We start from the raw sequence: 18,274 nt of genomic DNA, 5'->3' as shown, positions 1-18,274 counted from the left end.
TAAAGACTTGGTAGACATATCCTTTACCACCCATAGTTTCTTCTTCCTCCTATTGCTAATATTGTTTCTTTTATATAAGAACCTATAAGCTAAGATCTATCCTCTTACTAAATTTTAAGTATACAATACAATATTGTTAATTAGGCCATAGACTTTAATAGATCTTCTTATCTTATTACTCTTTCATAACTGAAATTTTTGTATGTCCTTGATGGTGATGCTGGTCCTGGTTGTATAGTTAAATTCAAACTCATCAGGTTACAGACCTTAACTATGTATAGCATTGTGTACATCAATCATGCCATAATGATTTGGTTTTTAAAAAGATACATTTATTTTAAAAGTGTCTGTCAGGTATGCTGGCAGAAAAAAAAATTTTACATGAAAAGATAAATATCAATAAGTAAATTAAGTTATGGTTTATTGAGAAAATATTATTCTCCTCTGTATCAGGACCTCTGCTTGACCTGAAGACCCAGCTGCAATTGAGATAGTCTGGTCCCAGTCCTCAGGGAAGGTCACTAATTAGACAATAGAGACAATCAAGATAATGAGTTTTATGGTCAAGTGTGAGGAGCTATGAGAACACAGAGCTAGACAGTTTTCTTCGTCTGTGGTATAGGAGGGTTAGGTAGTTGGGAAGAGAGAGAACTGATTGTATTTATTGTGAGATATGAATGGATGAGCAGGTGTATAGAAGGTGAAAAAAATTGGGGGCTTGCAAGATGATAGTAAAAAAAAAGATGACGACAGTAACCTGATAACAGTACTAAGGTAGGGCTCATGTGCATTACATAATTTATTCCTCATGACAACATTGACTCAAGTGATCACAGGTTGGTATCTAATGCTTAAGGAAACATAGTAAATGAAGGCCACACTGATAGAAATGATAGAACTAGAAATGATCCCATGTGAGATATTTGTGAATGAGTTGGGAGGTTTGAGTACCATGAAATTAGGTAGACTCACCAGAAGTATCAAAGCCAACCCTACTAAGACAATGTTGGCAAACCACACCCTGTGGGTCAAATGGGGTCTCCACGTGATTTTGTAAAGGTTCTTTGCAGGTACACAATTATACTGATTCTCTTGCATATTGCCTATGGCAGCTCGTGTGCTACAAGGACAGAGGTGAATAGTTGCAACAGAGAGTACATGGTCCGCAAAGTTGCAGCCCTTTACAGTTTGCTGACTTTTTGAAAGCTGTATAGGAAGGCCATCCGACCAGGGCTACTCCGATGGTGGTGAACATTAATTATATCAACATAGAAGTACGTTGTAAATGCTGGATTGTCTATATCTGATCAAATATAGACAGTTCTGCCAGCAACCATCTGTGTGATTTGGATCATGTCAGCTATCTCTGTACCTCAATTTCCTCACCTGTAAAACTCCTATAATTCCTTTTCTACCTAAGTGGGTTGTTGGGAGAATGACCTGAGCTGAAACATGAAAAATCTTGGGAATATAGATTGCATGTCCAAAGTGATTTCTAAATCTTAGCTCTGGTCATCACAATTTCATCATCTAAATAACACTCCCCCCCCTTTTTTTGTAATTAAGGAGAGAAGTAGGTTACACCAAACAATGTCATCCCTTCTTTACCATTTTGCTTCCTAGAATATTTAAAGCAGTCCCCTAAATTAGAGTAATGAATATTATATTAATGCTAGAGGCCCGGTACATGAAATTCATGCACAGGGGTATGTCCTTCAGCCCAGCCTGCACCCTCTCCAATCTGGGACATTCCTCTCACAATCCAGGACTGCTGGCCTCCAACTGCTTGCCTGCATGCCTTCCTGATTGCCCCTAACCATTTCTGCCTGCCAGCCTGATCAACCCCTAACCACTCCCCTGCCAGCCTGATTGATGCCTAACTGCTCCCCTGCAGGCCTCCGTAGCAGAGCTAAGGATGTCTGACTACTGGCTTAGGCTTGCGGGCCCCCCAACCCCGACATCCCTCAAGGACTCCTGGACTACGAGAGGCACAGGCCAGGCTGAGGGACCCCAGTCATATGTACTTTGGGGGTGACCAGGCTGTCAGGCAGAGGTGGTTAGGGGTGATCAGGCAGGCAGGGGAGCAGTTAGGGGCATTAGGCAGGCAGGCAGGTAAGTGGTTAGGAGCCAGTGGTCCTGGATTGTGAGAGGGGTCTCAGATTGGAGAGCGTACAGGCTGGGCTGAAGGACCTTTCCCCCTAACCATGCACGAATTTTGTGCGCCAGGCCTCTAGTTTAATTATAATTAATATTTAAAATAATTGAATCTAAAAGAAAAAAATCAGCTTATTTATTTTAACCATGTATTAATTCATGGTTGTTAACGTTTCATTATTATAAAAGTATAGGTAATGAATGTAATGCACAATTAATATCATATAAACATATAATAATATACTATATAATTAACATTTGAAACAATGAAATTTTAAATTCTTAAAAAACAATCACTTTAAGGAATACAATCATGGAACCAGGAAGAAGTCTATGGGTGGTTATTACTGTTTTCCTATACCTATCATATTCTAGTGAAATTAAAGTGCCACATTGGTTCTCTACTGACCATGGTCATGTGGAGAAGATGAGGACAGTGGGAACTTTGATTTACCGGGCAGGTGTTCCATAAAGGTGAGGCCTGGATGCCGCGGAAATGCCCGTGATTACAGCCGGGACTCCGTAGCCCACAGGAAGCATGAACTTCTTCATGAACCTGCTCACACCGGAGTAGTTGACCACCGTCAGGTTGCGAGCAGTGAGGAAGAGGTGCAGGCCCTCCATCAGCATCCAGGTGAAGGAGGCCAGGTAGAGATAGTGTAAGGCACCCGCGATGATGGCGCACATCACCTGGGGGGCGGGGGGGAGAATCACCAGGTGGGATTGTCAGGTAAAGTATGGACCCAAGACCTCTCCTATACTTTTTGGGGGGGACTCTGATGTATATGAAGGAAATGTCAAAAAAGGGGGTCTTCTAGTTGCGCCAGTCATTGTGAAATTGGCTACTCACCCCTCCAACATTCCTAAAACACAAGGCCATTATGTTAAGATGTTCAATGCAGCATGGCAACATGAACTCCACATCCCACAGGGAGGACAGGTGTCCTTTGGGACAGTGTCAATACCTTGTTCTCAGTTCTGTCGATGGCCGTGAGGAAGAGCAGGTGGGCCAGGAAGAGGCAGAGCGAGAGCTGCAGGTGGAGTGAGGTGCTGGTGTTCTGGATGGCTTTGCACAGCAGGAAAGTGAGGGCCGCCAGGAACAGGCACAGCAGAGAGAGGCTCAGTCCCAGGGAGGTAATCACAGCCAGGGCAGGATCCTCCTCCTGGGACCCAGCAAAGAGGAAATATCGGTTATACTTTCCTGAGCTGGGTTAATGACTCTCCCACCATATTTAGTTTTATTTTTGGATGTAACAAAATCAGGAATGGAGGAGCCACCTAAATTTGTGATGTTTGTGGGTAATCTTAGAGTTTTATGGGTCCTGAGTGGATTAATTCAGACCCCGGAAGAATTGAGGGATAGAATAGGCCTTACTCAAGATCAAGTCCTGGAACTCAAGGGTTTATTTTAAAATATTTTTGCCCTAGTCAGTTTGGCTCAGTGGAAAGAGCGTTGGCCTGTGAACTGAAGGGTCCCAGGTTTGATTCTGGTCAAGGGCATATACCTTGGTTGCAGGCCTGATCCCTAACCCTGGTTGGGTGTGCAAAGGCAGCCAGTCAATATGTCTCTTTCAAATCTATGTTTCTTTCTCTCTCTTTATCTCATTCTTTCCCTTCCACTCTCTAAAAATTGAAAAATAGCTTCAGGTGAGGATTAACAACAAAAAAGAATGTCACTGAAGAAAAATTTTCCAGCTGGTATTGGTCAGTGGTTGAGTGTTGACCCATGGACCAGGAGATCATGCTTTGATTCCCAGTCAGGGAACATGTCTGGGTTGACTCAATCCCCAGTAGGGAGGTGTGCAGGAGGCGGATGATTGATGATTCTCTCTCATCATTGATGTTTCTATCTCCCTTTCCTTTCCTCTCTGAAATCAATAAAAACAAAATATTTTTATTGAATTTTAGAGATAAAGGAAAGGAGAGGGTGATAAAGAGAGAAACACTGATATGAGATGAAACATCAGTTGCCTCCTGCACAGTCCCTATGGGAATAGAGCCTGCATCCCAGGCATGTGCCCTGATCGGGAATTGAACCAGCAACCTTTTGGTGCACCAGACAACATCCAACCAACTGAGCCACCTGAACCAGGCATAGGGTTTATTTTTCTTTAGACTTTTGGGCATGACTAAGCTTATAGGTTATCACGTGAGAAGAAGGAAGTGTGTGTAAACAATTGCAACATTATGTATTAGCAAATGATCAAAACAAAACCCACTATAAGAGGTCTTGATGTGTAATTTATGGAACATTCACAAAATGAAATGCTGTGTGGTAATAAAAATGATGTAGTGTCTTTTTGTAGGCTGGAATAGAAAATTCTCCTAGATGCAATAAATAAAACACAATTTGCACAACAGTGAAAACACACACACACACACACACACATACACACACACACACACACTCCACCAAGTCTTTGAGAAGAGAAAAATCCAAGGAACCAATACATGCATTATTTTTATACAGGGTGAAGCAAAAGTAGATCTACAGTTGTGAGTATGTGAAAAACAGAGTTTATTCATGTACTATTATTTGTTAATTATTGTATTATTTTCCATACAAACAACTGTAGACCTATTTTTACCTGACCCTATATGTATAAAATATCCAAAGAAAAATGCAGGAGAAACTAACAGCTTTAACCGGTTGAGGCATGAGGAACTAAGTGTCTGGTTTCTCTCTTATTCTGTTTGAATTTGAAATGTAAATATTTTAAGTCTTCAATAAATGTAAAAGAGTATGTAAATAAAAGTATGAGTATCATGTTACCTAGCGAGGTGGATGGAGGGAATGTGGTCTTGGAGTGTTGTTCACACTTCTGGAGGCTTCTATGAGACCTGGCCACTTAGCTATTATCCTTTTCATGTGGTGCCACATTTATGTCAGTAAATGCTCCATTACCTGAAGTCACGTGAGCAAGTTTCTGGTTTTGGTGGAGCAGAGAAGTAACCAGATCAACTGGACAGAAGAAGAGGCAGAGACAACTACTGACTCGCTTATGCTCACTGGATGCCCTGGTACCTCTGAGCTTTGTCATCACCAAATCTTCTTTTCTGAAGCCCCTCAGAGCCCCTGTCCTGAAACCCCCCATGGCAGGCAGAATTCTAGTTTAGCAACCATAACCCCCCTGGCATGTGTACATATAAATGCCTTTAGATTGTTAATCAAATGCCGTCTAGATGCTCCTGGGAAGGCATTTTGCATGTCCACAGTCAACTAACTTGAAGAGAGGAATTTATCTTGTGTGGGTCAGACCTAATCAAATGAGCCCTTAACTGATTCAAAGTTTGAGGGTGTTTTAATGTGAGGGCAATTCTCCTGCTGGTTTCCTGTGAGAGGCCTTGGGAGGGGTACACGAGAAAGAATGCAGGAAGCCCCTAGGAACTGAGTGTGCTCCTCTACTACCAGCTGGCAAGAAAGTGAGGAATCAGTCCTACAACTGCAAGGAACTGAATTCTGTCTGCAACCAGGGAGTTTGGGGAACTGCACAACTCAGATGAGATTACAGGCTTGGCTCACACAATCATTTTAGTCTTGTGAGACCATGAGCAGACCACGAGGTATGCCATGCCAGATTGCTGACCTCAGGACACTACATTTGTGGGAATTTACTACACAGCAATAGACATTGAATTCAACCCCTTCTAGGGCTCTTACCTGCACATCATAGTGGGCCATGAGGACAGCAAAGCTGCTGAGGTGGCTGCATTGGCAGGTGGTGCTGGCGTCTCTGGTGCCCACCCTCCAGCAGCCTTTGGTGGACCAATAACTTCCATTCTGGCCAGACTCCCAGAAGACACAGAAAAGCTTCTGCTGTGGCTCTGGGGCCACTGCCTGTAGGAACAGGGCAAGGTGTGAGCTGGTGTTTCTGGTGCTCAGAAATGCTGATCCAAATCTTGCTTGTGATGGGCTGTCCTGGGGAGATGATGCACCCATGGGAGAGCCCCCAGAACCTCAAGTCTATTCCCAGCAATCAGGATCATTTTATATCTATAGCCCCATCCCAGCAGGACTCACATGCTTGAAGATGAAGGTGATGGGGGAACTTAGGTTCTGGGTGTTATTATTGCTCACAAAGACAGAGATAACATCTGAGAACAAGACGGGGGAGACATCCTGCAACAGGCCCTTGTGTGTCTCATGAAGAACTTGCTGCTCCTCAGCTTCTAGAACTAGGGGGGCTTCAGCCATCAACTTGCCCATTCCTGGGGTGGACAAAAGGCCCACCGTAGATGGACCTATAGGAAAAGACCATGGTTGACATCTTGAGGGGCTCACAGGACCCCTTCTTCAGGTAGACTCTTTTCTTGTGGACCCCACCATAGCCCACACTTTTCTTTAAACTTCAATTCTCCATTTGTCTCACTCTTGGGTATCTTGCCCCACTGTGAAACCTCAGTGAACTTCTCCCCATGCCAGCCTTACCTGAATCACCAGATTCCTGTACTGCATCCCAATCCAGCATCATCTTTGCCTGGTTAACACTCAAGGTGATCTTCCTGTCTCCTGGCTTCTTTATCTTCAGAGACAGTTCTATGAGTTGTGGAAGTTATATTGTGGGGTTGTTAAATTAGTAATTGAATCTGCAATGGTTGCTATAATAACCTGTTATATATGATTAATATATTATATAAATGTATTACATGTTTATATATATATATATATATATATATATATATATATATATATATATATGTATGTATATGTATGTATGGATGTATATATATATATATATATATATATATATATATATATATATATATATATAAAAGCCTAAGTTACCAGACAACCAGATGACTGAATGACTGGTTGACCGGTCACTATGACACACACTGACCATCAGGGCACAGATGCTCAATAAAGGTCAGTGCACTCCCACAAAGGGAGTGGCAGCTCAGCTGACCTACAGGCACCAGATGCAGGATTCACTGCTATGGTGTCATGAGCCTCTCCTGATTGCAACTGACTGTGTGTGAGCCCACAGCAGGTGTAATGGGGCTGTGATCCTTGTGTCATGAGCAGGAGCCGCAGGCAGGAGCTGCTGGTTTCGGACCAATCCCCACAGGCCACACTGAGGAACCCCACCAGTGCACAAATCCATGCACCAGACTATATATATATATATATATATATAGTAAACATGATAATAGTATAACACATAATATTTTGTGTACATAATGATGGCATATATATAATGTGGATTTACAAAGGATCATAAGAGAATATCATGAACGATTATTCAACAAGTTAGATAACCTGGATAAAATGAAGAAATTACTAGAGACATACAAACCACCCAAATGAAATTAATAAGATATAGAAAATTGGAACATGCCTATAACAGGTAAATAGATTGAACCATTAATTAAAAGCTACCCCAAATAAAAAGCCCATAACTGATGGCTTCATTGGTAAATTCTTACCAGACATTTATCAAAAAATGAACACTAATTTTTGTAAAATTCTTCATAAATTAGGAGAGAAAGGAAAATTATCTAAATAATTCTATGAGGCCACCATCATCCTGAAAACAAAATTAGATAAAGACATCATAAGAAACTAAAACTGCAGGCCAATATCTAACATACACTGAGTGGCCAGATTATTATGATCTCTGAACACATAATAAAATAATCTGGCCACTCAGTGTATATCCTATATAATAAAAGGCTAATATGCAAATTGTCCCCTTGACCAAGAATTCGACCAGCAGGCAGGCCAGCCAACTGTCCATGCACAAATTCATGCACCAGGCCTCTAATATACAATATATATCTAAACTAATAAAAGAGAAGCATGCAAATTGATTGTTTTTCTGCTATGCGCACCAGCCAATCAGAGCAAGTATGCAAATTATCCCAACAAAGATGATGGTTAATTTGCATACACAGGCGCTGAGCAGCCTGGGTCCAGGAACATCCTCAGGACCCAGGCCTCTCCTAGCCTATAGATCCCAGAACACCCCCTGGCCACTCCAGGCCTATGGGTTCAGGCACCAAGTGGCTGGGGACAGGGCTGAAACATCCTTGTGTCATGGCTGCTGTGGTCCTAGCACACCCCCCAGCCTGGTACCCAGAACATGGGGCTGGCTCTGGCCTTGGGAGCATGTCTCCCCACTCTCCCCACCCCCAGTTGGTGGGGACATGCCCCTAGCCCAGTGGACACAATGCAGGATGTGTGAAACATCTTTTCTTTTCTTTAACTATATTGTATTGATTTTTTTTTACAGAGAAGAGGAGAGAGGGATAGAAAGTTGGAAAAATCAATGAGAAAAAAATATCGATTGGCTGCCTCCTACACACTCCCCACTGGGGATGTGTCTCCAACCAAGGTACATGCCCTTAATAGGAATCTAACCTGGGACCCTTCAGTCTGTAGGCCGACTCTCTATCCACTGAGCCAAACCAGTTCGAGTGTAAATACCTTTTCTGACCACTCATTGGCTAAGCTCCCTGTATACCGCTACTTGTAGTGTTCTTGGTAACTTGGGTTATAAGAATCCAAGATGATGATCTAGGGTTTTTCCACCTCACTCCTGGAGGAGAAAACGGAGATCCGCTGCTGGAGGGCTAAGAAATGTCATATCCTGCCCTAGCTGGTTTGGCTCATTGGATAGAGCTTCGACCTGCCAAACACAGGGTCCGGGTTCGATTCTGATCAAGGGCATGTACCAACGTTACAGGTTCCTCCCTGGCCAGGGCCCAGGTCAGGGCTCATGCAGGAGGCAACCAATCAACGTGTCCCTCTCACATTGATGTTTCTCCCTCTCTCTTCCACACTCTCTAAAATTCAATGGAAACATATCCTCAGGTGAGGATAAGAAAGAAGGAAGGAAAGAAAGAAAGAAAGAAAGAAAGAAAGAAAGAAAGATCATATCCTATGAAAGACACATCTTGAAAATGCCTAAAGAAAGTTGTCATTTTTTTTCACAGTAAAGGGACTGGAGTCCGTGTTGATGAAAACACCTTGGTGGTTGTGGTGACTGGCAGTGGCTGCAGCAGCAGGGTAATGGGGCTGGTGCCTTCCCTTGATCAGCCCGGTCACCTCCGGCAGAGGGTGGCCAGACTGCAGCTTAGGCCTACTCCCCATGGGAGGGTCCAAAGCTAGATTCCAGTCAAGAGCATATGCCTGGTTTGCAGGCTCGATCCCCAGTGGAGGGCATGCAGGAGGTAGCCAATAAATGATTCTCTCTCATCATTGATGCTTCTATCTCTCTCTCCCTTTCTCTTCCTCTCTGAAATCAATAAAAATATTTTTAACAACAACAACCCCCCCCTCCAAAATAAACAAAAACACACACAACAATATAGTACTGAGTTCTGGTCAAAATGGCAAGGTAGGTCCCATGAGTACATCAAAATAATTTCTAAATTATAGAACAATCAACTTGGAGAACAATTGGAAGACTAGCTGTAGAGAGGCCCTATAACTAAGGATATAAAGAAGAAGCTACATAGAGACTGGTAGGAGGGCAGAGATGAGCTGGCTCAGTCCTCAAGTGCAGTAGTTGAGCTTTGAGAGAGATATCTTGGCTGCAGAGGTCCGAGGAGTCCCAGCCCCACATTGGCTCCAAGCCCAGAGTAACAGAGGAGCCGCCACAACTCACAGCTGTGAAAATCAGTAGTTATTCTGTCCTCCCAGGTGAGATGAAAGGCTGTTGGAAACCCAAGTGTCCTCTTAAACTAGGGTCTGCACACGTGTTTACTGATTACTACTAATGAAATTGAAGCAGTAATAATTTTTTTAAAAAACTTCCAACAAACAAAAGTCTTGGACTGGATGACTTTGCAGATTAATTTTACCACAGTCAAATAAGAATTAACACCTATCATTCTCAAATTATTCTGGAAAATTCAACAGGAGGGAAGTCTCTCGGGCTTATTTTATGAGGCCACCATTACTCTAATGAAAAAGATACCACAAAAATAATTATGGGCTAATATTCCCATGAACATAGATGCAAACACGCTATAAAAAACAAAAACAAAAAAAAACACCCATGAACAAACTGAATTCAGCAATGCATTATAAAGACTGAACACCATGCTTAACTGGGGCTTATTCCTGGTATGCAAGGTTGGTTCAATATCTGCAATGCAATTAATGTGACACACCACAAACAAAATGAAGGCTAAAAATCATATGATCATATCCACAGATTTTTAAAAAAAAAAAAGCATTTGACAAAATCCAGCTTCCATATGTGATTAAAATTCTCAGCAAAGTGGGAATAGAGCTAACATACCTCTACTTAATAAAGGCCACATATGACAAACTCACAGTTATCATTATACCCCTTAGGATGTATACAACCAGACATGGATGTATACTTCACCACATTTTACCCAGTGTAGTACTGGAAGTCTTAGCCACAGCAATCAGCAAATAAAAATAAATAAAAAGCACCCAAACTGCAAAAAAGTAAAACTGTTATTATTTGTAGATGGCATTATACACTGTAGAAAGAAGCCTCAAAATTCCACCAAATACCTACTAGCACTGATACAGTCAGTAAAATAGCAGGATACAAATTACTATTGAGAATTCAGTCACATTTTTACACACCAGTAATGAAGTGCCAGGAAGGGAAACCAAGAAAACAACTTCATTTAAATTGCATAAAAATATGCCTAGCAATAAATATAACCAAGGAGGTAAAACTGAGACATAGTAGAAAGAAATGGAGGAAGATAGAAATAAATAAAAACATATACCATGCGTATGGATGAAAAAACTAACATCATTAAAGTGTCCATACGTTACCCAAAGTAACGTATCGATTTAATGTATTCCACATCAAAATACCAATGTTGGACGTGACATCAGAGGAATGGCAGCATGAGAGATTGCCTTGGTCTCTCCCCTTGAAGTTTCAAATATTTGAATAGCTACAATTCAACAAAGGATTCCCAGCCCAATGCACAAACCTGTCTGAGAGATTTGCACATTGAAACATCTGAAGGTGAGCGAGTGGGAGGAAAGTGGGAAGGTGGGAAGGAGAAGAGCTGAAATGGACCAGAGAAGAAGCCGGAAGCTTGCTGGAGCTCTCTGCGAGGCTGAGAGAGGGGAGGAATCAGATGGCTGGGAGCACTGCCTTCAGCTGGGAAAAGCAGGCAGGTTCCGTGAGAATCCTGCAGGAGTGGGCAGGATGAGCTGCAGCTGATCTCAGTGACCTGTGCAGGGATGAAGACAGAGAACCAAGCCACAGGCCTGGCTGCCTCCACTCACCCTTCCAGAGCTCCCCTTTCATTCTCCCAGAGCTAGCAGCAGGCCCCAGAAAAAGCTGTAGCAGCAAGTGTTGGGTTGCAAAGCACATTATTGAAGTATGGTAGCAACCATACTTGCGTAAAAACTGCTGTTTGAATTTTAACCCTGCTACTCTGGCTTCAGCACTAGCTTACTTGCTTAAACAATAGGGTCGTTGCCTCAGCTTTCAGATTGAGACCTGGAGGCTAAGGCAATTTTCCTGTGCCTGTGGACCAGAACCACAGGAAATTGATTCCCACTGACTCAGTATCTCCAGGAGTAGAAACTGTAGATAATTTTTAGAGATTAACCGCTCAGCTCTGCTTCTGTACTATTTGCTATCACAAGATAGGGCTATATTCCTACATCCAACAGCCTGCAGGGTCGTTCCCAGCCTTTAGAATTATTTAGAACAAAGGAAAATTTTTTCTGGTTTAGACCTTTAAAGGACTGCTTACACCTGGAATGGTGTGGTCGTGAGTGTGGCCACCTGCATGTGGTGCTCTTTCCGCCATCCTAGCCAGTTCAATAAATCCTTGTCTGCTGTTTTTAATCAATCAGCAGCCTCCGGTGGTCTTCTTCTGACTCCAGGGTTCGACCTCACAACAATTATTTGCAAACCCAAGAATCAGTACTATGGAAACTCTTTCTACCTGAGTGACATGCACCCTCTTCAGCTAATCCCAGGGTCGAGTGGAGACACAGCGTGGATGCCACAGAGGTCTGCCAGTCACCAGGACTGGGAAAGCAAAGCAACTTCCCCCAGCTCATCCCACCCCACACATCACAGTGTGCTGCTGGCAGTGTCTGGAGACAGGGGGCAGCATTGGGATTTCATCCCATCGTTTACCACCTTTCCCCAGATAAGGTTGTTCTCCTAAGACCGAGGTATCTAAACTAGGAAGGCTTCTCCAACCTTCCCAGGGAGCACAGGCCATTTCCCCTCAGAGATCTGAAAAAGCAGAGCAATTCAGGAGAACGAAAAAACTTGTGATTCAGCACCACCTACTGGAAAACGATGGGAAGAATTAAGCAAACAGAACATTCAACTCATCAAGGCCCTTTCCAAAGCACAAGGTATTAAAACTGTCAAAAGTTAATGACATGGAGATCAGATACATTAAAAAAAAAAAAAAAAAAAAAAAGAGAGAGAGAGAAAAGACTGCTGTATACATGAAAATTTCTTTCATGTGAACTTAATGGCAACTACACATAAAAACCCAAAACTGAGACACATAACTTAGAAGAAAGAGGAAATAGAGGGGGAAAATATGAAATACCACCACCAAACAAAAACAACAGACAGGAACACAAGGAAAAAAACAAACAGCGGAGGCACAGAGCTACCAGAAAACAAAAGATAAAATGGCTATAGGAAATCCTCATTCACCAAGAATCACCCGAAATGTACATGAAAGGAATTCACCAATAAAAAGGCACAGAGAGGCAGATTGGATCAAAATCCAAATCCGAGGTATCTCAAAAGATTAAAGGTGGATCTGCTTTATGACCCAGCGATTCCACTTCTCCACTTCTGAAAATTTATCTGAAGAAACCTGAAATGCTAATTTGAAAGCATATATGCACCCCTATATTCATTGCAGCATTATTTACAATAGCCAAGATTTGGAAGCAGTTCCATCAGTAGATGACTGGGGAAAAAAGATGTGGGACATTTACAGAATGAAATACTACTCTGTCATAAAAGGAAGAAAATTTTACCCTTTGCCTCAGCATGGATAGACCTGGAGAACATTATGATAAGTGAAATAAACCAGTCAGGAAAAACAGTACCATATGATTTCACTAATATATAGAATTTAATAAACAAACTGAACTATTAAGCAAAATAGAGACTAATAGAGGACAGGCAGATAGCTCTGAGAATGGAGAGGTTAATAGAGTTAGAGAGATTGAGAAAAAAAAGAGAGAGAGAGAACTCATGAACATGGCTAACAGTGTGGGGGATGGGGTGGGTAGAAATGGAAGAGGGCATAGATGGGGATAAATGATGAAGAAAAAAATTAAATAATATTTTAAAAATCCAATCATAACCCCAGCTGGTTTGGCTCAGTGGATAGAGCATCAGCCTGAGGACAGAAAGGTCTCAGATTCAATTCTGGTCAAGGACACGTGCCTGTGTTGTCAGCTTGATCCTCAGTAGGGGGTGTACAGGAGGCAGCCAATCAATGATTCTCTCTCATCATTGATGTTTCTATCTCTCTCACTTCATCCTTTCCTCTCTGAAATCAATAAAAATATATTTTAAAAATTGAATCATTTGCTTCTTTCAGGAGACACATCTAATTTGCAAAGACAAATATAAACTCAAAGTGAAAGGATGGAAAATGATTCTCTAAGCAAATAGCATCCACAGAAAAGCAGGTGTAGCCAATGCTTATATCCAACAAAATAGATTCCAGGATAAAAAAGGAATAAGGGTCCAGCTGCGGTGACTCGGTGGTTGAACATAGACCTATGAACCTGAAGTTCATGGTTCAATTTCTGGTCAGGGCATGTACCTGGGTTGTGGCAGTGTGGGGTGTGCAGGAGGCAGCTGAGCAATGATTCTCTCTCACCATTGATGTTTCTATCTCTCTCTTTCTCTTAATTCCTTCTGATATCAATCAATATACCATATATATATATATATATATATATATATATATATATATATATATATATATGGATGTGGAAATGGAACCCTATTATTTAGCTGGTGGGACTGTAAATGGAAAAGTTGCCATTTTGGAAAAATAGTTTTGTGGCTCCCCCAAAAGTTGAATATAGAATTACCATGTCAGAAATTTCACCCTAAGTTATATATCCCAAAAAGCTGAAAAAGTTATCATATAAAACATGTACATCAATATGCATAATAGGACTATTCACAATAGTCAAAAGGAAGCAATAACCCACATGTCCATCAATGAATGAATGTGTAAACAAAAGGAGCTATATCCATATCCAATGGAATATTAGTCAAACATAAAAAGGAAATAACTGTGATACTGTGATTCCTGAGATTAAAACACCCCTACTAAGAAGGGCTCTTGGTAGCTAACTGGGCTCAAATAAAAAAAAATAAAAAAAGCAGAGGTGCAGCAGCCTTTTCTTCATAGCAGCCACTCATGCAAACTGCACTTCACGGAGAAACCTCTGTGCTAACTGCCTGCCTCTGTCTTAAATTGCCTGCCATCTGAGCCAACCCCTATGAAGGTATCCTGGAATCCTACTTCAACCAATAGGATGGAGGCTTCCCCATCCAATCAGAGATGCACAGTGTCAACCAATCAGATCAGCTATATTTTGACCAATCAGATTAGTGCCTTCTGGGGCAATCAAACAGGGAGTATTTGGCATCCTCATTTGCATAAGAATTGACCTATCAAAAATCAGGATGGGAACTTCTGTCCATATAAGCCAGCTACTTTTCCTTCTAGAATGAAGACTGTCTCCCTGGCTGAGCTGAAGCAGAGCAGACCATTGAGGAACAGAACAGAGATGTCTACCCCAAGAGGGGCCTGGCCCCAGGGCTGTCCTATAGCTGTGCTTTCACAGTTATGCTGTATCAAAATTGGGCTGTATCAGTCTTACTTCTCTTACAGCTGTGCTGTATCACCATTGAAATATTTTATAGTAAATAAAGTTTCCTTCTTCACCAAACTGGGAACTCCTGTTGGCCCCAAGGACCACCAGTTGACAATGCATGCTACAACATGGATGAATCTTGAAAACATCATTAGGTGAAAGAAACTAAATTATAGGGTAACAAAAATGATCCTGTTTTATGAAATATTCAGAATAAGCAAATCTATAGAGACAGAAGACAGATAAATGCTTGCCAAGGCCTGGAGGTGGGAGCAACTGTTTAGTTAGTACAGTACTTACTTTTGGGGTGATGAAAATATTTTAGAAATATTTTAGGAGTGATGATCACAACTCTGAACATACTGAATGTCATTGAATTGTACACTTTGGTTAAAATGGTCAACTTTATGTTATGTGAAGTTTACCTCAATAAGACAAATTATTTTAAATGTCAAGTATTTATATATATATTATTGATTTTAAAGAGGAATGGAGAGAGAGATAGAAACTACCAATTATGAGAGAGAATCATTGATCAGCTGTCTTCTGCACACCCTCACTGGGGATCGAGCCTGAAACCTGGGCATGTGCCCTTCACCAGAATCAAATCCAGGATCCTTCAGTCCACAGGTTGATGCTCTATCTACTGAGCCAAACCAGCTAGGGTTCAAGTAATATTAAATATACTAGAGGCCCAGTTCATGAAAATTCATGCACTAAGTCTGCCCCCTATCACAGTCCAGGAACCCTAAGAGGTGGGAGGCAACCAGCAATCAGGGGATGGAGACACTCCATCACACCTCTGCTGCTGCCACTGCCAGCAGGGCAAGTCTCGGCAGGCCCTGGTTATCTGAGCCTCGGATGGCCCTGGGCAGCTGGATAGCTATCATCTGAGGCTTGCCTGCACCTTGGGCCAGCCCTGGCTGACTGGGGGTTTGGGGGATTGGGCAATGCCATCTTGTGGCTGTGAGAGCATTGAAGTCAATTAGCATATTCCCTCCTTATTGGCTGTGGGCACCACAATATTTGTGAAGATGTTATGGTCAATTAGCATATTCCCTCTTTATTAGATAGGATATTATTTTTTGGTTGTTAATTCTCACCTGAGGATATTTTTTCCATTGATTTTTAGAGAGAGTGGAAGGGATTGGGGGAGAGAAAAAGAGAAACATTGATGTGAGAGTCACATCGATTGATTGCTTCCCGCAAACTTCCTGACTAGGGCCTGTGATTGAATCTGCAACTCAGGTATGAGCCATTTACCGGGAATCAAACACACACCCTTTGGTACATGGGCCAATGCTCCAACCACTGAGCAAAACTGGCCAGGGCTAAATCTATATTCTTCAAAATTAAGTAAATTGTTCTCTTTTGAAGCCTTTTGTATTTCATCTTAAAATTTTCATTATTTTTATTTCACTGTTCATAATTAATTTTATAATGAAAATGTATATTAATTGTCATTTTATTCATTCTTTTTTATTGCAGTATAATTGACATAACATTAGTTTCAAATGTACAACAGATGACTTGATATTTATATATATTGCAAAATGATCACAACAATAAGTTTAGTTAACATCTGTCATTATACGTAGTTACTAAATTTTTAAAATTCTTGATAAGGACCTTTATGGTTTACTTGCACAGACACTGTCAAATATGTAATACAGTATTACCAACTAAAATTGCCATGGCATACATATATATCCTCATGACTTATTTATATTCTAAGTAGAAGTTTGTACCTTTTGACTTCCTTCACCCATTTCAACAGCCCTTCACCCCCTGCCTCTGGCAACTACTAATCTATTCTTTGTATCTATGAGTTTATTTTTTTAGATTCCACATATAAGTGATAGCATTCAGTATTTGTTTGTCTGTCTGAATTATTTTATTAGCAAAATTTATTCATTTCTATTTAAGCTTTTACTTTAATTTGTTTATGAGTGGTCACTCAGCTCCAGTGAGGTTGGGGGAGGAATAAGGTGCAGGAATGAGGTTGGGGGAGGAATGAGGTGCAGGAATGAGGTGGACAGGGCTGAGCCTGGGAGCAGACCCAGGCACTTACCTGTGCCTCCAGTTGCTTCAAAGGTCAGTGATTCATTGGGTGGGGCTTTGCTCAGCTTTCTGACGACATGTTCCATGTTGAGGAGCAGGTTAGTGGCCACATAGTTCTGATCTGAGTGGGGCCAGGTCTCCAGGTCCCCTGGGCTCTCCAGCAAGTCATCCACCTCCTGTATGAGGTCCTGGGGGTATGGACACAGAGCCATTGGCCCATGCACTACAGGGGCTACAGGAAAACTTTGCCCACTCAGCTCCAGCAAACAGATTCTAGATACTGTGTATTTGGGTAGTACCAGATTGCCCCTGCAATCCAGCCATGTAGAGGTCAGTCCTGTTCATAATGCCAAGGGTGATGAAAACTGAATGGGCAGGAATAGCAAGAAAGCTGTTAGTTGGCCGAAACCGGTTTGGCTCAGTGGATAGAGTATCGGCCTGTGGACTGAAAGGTCCCAGGTTTGATTCCGGTCAAGGGCATGTACCTTGGTTGAGGGCACATCCCCAGTAGGGGGTGTGCAGGAGGCAGCTGATCAACGTTTCTCTCTTATTGATGTTTCTAACTCTCTATCCCTCCTCTTCCTCTCTGTAATAAATCAATAAAAAATATATTTTAAAAAGAAAGAAAGAAAGGTGTTAGTTGGTGTCTGAGGATCTAACAGTGAGTACAAGTACTTGCATGTCTGCTTTCCCCACCCACCCTAGGAGAAGAGGAGACTCAGAGAAGGGCACCATTGTGCCTCTTCCCAAACCAAGGCTTCCCCAGTTCTCTATGGGATGTCTCCACTGCATTCCCAAGTCCTGTCCTTACCTGGATGTTGTCTGGATCTGAGGCTGACTTGAAGTCTCTGTACAAATCATTAAATTTTTGTACCAAGGGGTAGAGTCTCTGGGGAGAAGGGAGATGTGATGGTCAGAGAGTGTCACAGGTAGATGGGGAAAGTTGGGGGAAATAGGTGGGTGCTGAAGGTATTTCCTGCCTTTTTGTCCCTGCGGGAGTCACTCACCTTGCTGTTGTTGACTCTAGGGTGTGCATTCCAGTTGGGGAAGATCCCTGGTGCAGACAGAAGGGCAGATCATTAGGTGTATGTGAGTGTGTGTGTGTGTGTGTGTGTGTGTGAGTGTGTGTGTGAGTGTGTGTGTGTGTGTGTGTGTGTGAGTGTGTGTGTGTGTGTGTGTGTGTGTGTGTGTGTGTGTGTGTGTGTTGGGGGTAGGGCT

General features: G+C 42.1%; 1 protein-coding gene across 1 annotated transcript in view; it reads right to left on the bottom strand.

The window, feature by feature from the left end:
* Positions 1-18,274, bottom strand: part of LOC118706501 (adhesion G protein-coupled receptor E2-like) — a 36,547-nt gene that overhangs the window by 5,809 nt on the left and 12,464 nt on the right. Inside the window, exons 9-16 of the mRNA XM_045573540.1 lie at positions 18,064-18,110; positions 17,868-17,945; positions 17,067-17,244; positions 6,584-6,691; positions 6,176-6,396; positions 5,816-5,992; positions 3,120-3,317; positions 2,609-2,844 (exon numbers count right to left, since the gene is read on the bottom strand). Of these exons, the coding sequence (XP_045429496.1) occupies positions 2,609-2,844; positions 3,120-3,317; positions 5,816-5,992; positions 6,176-6,396; positions 6,584-6,691; positions 17,067-17,244; positions 17,868-17,945; positions 18,064-18,110 (1,243 nt within the window). The remainder of the gene's footprint in view (positions 1-2,608; positions 2,845-3,119; positions 3,318-5,815; positions 5,993-6,175; positions 6,397-6,583; positions 6,692-17,066; positions 17,245-17,867; positions 17,946-18,063; positions 18,111-18,274) is intronic.

This window comes from Pipistrellus kuhlii, unplaced genomic scaffold, assembly GCF_014108245.1.
Source record: "Pipistrellus kuhlii isolate mPipKuh1 unplaced genomic scaffold, mPipKuh1.p scaffold_m20_p_52, whole genome shotgun sequence".
Taxonomy (NCBI): domain Eukaryota; kingdom Metazoa; phylum Chordata; class Mammalia; order Chiroptera; family Vespertilionidae; genus Pipistrellus; species Pipistrellus kuhlii.
This window is presented reverse-complemented; position numbering and strand designations above follow the sequence as displayed.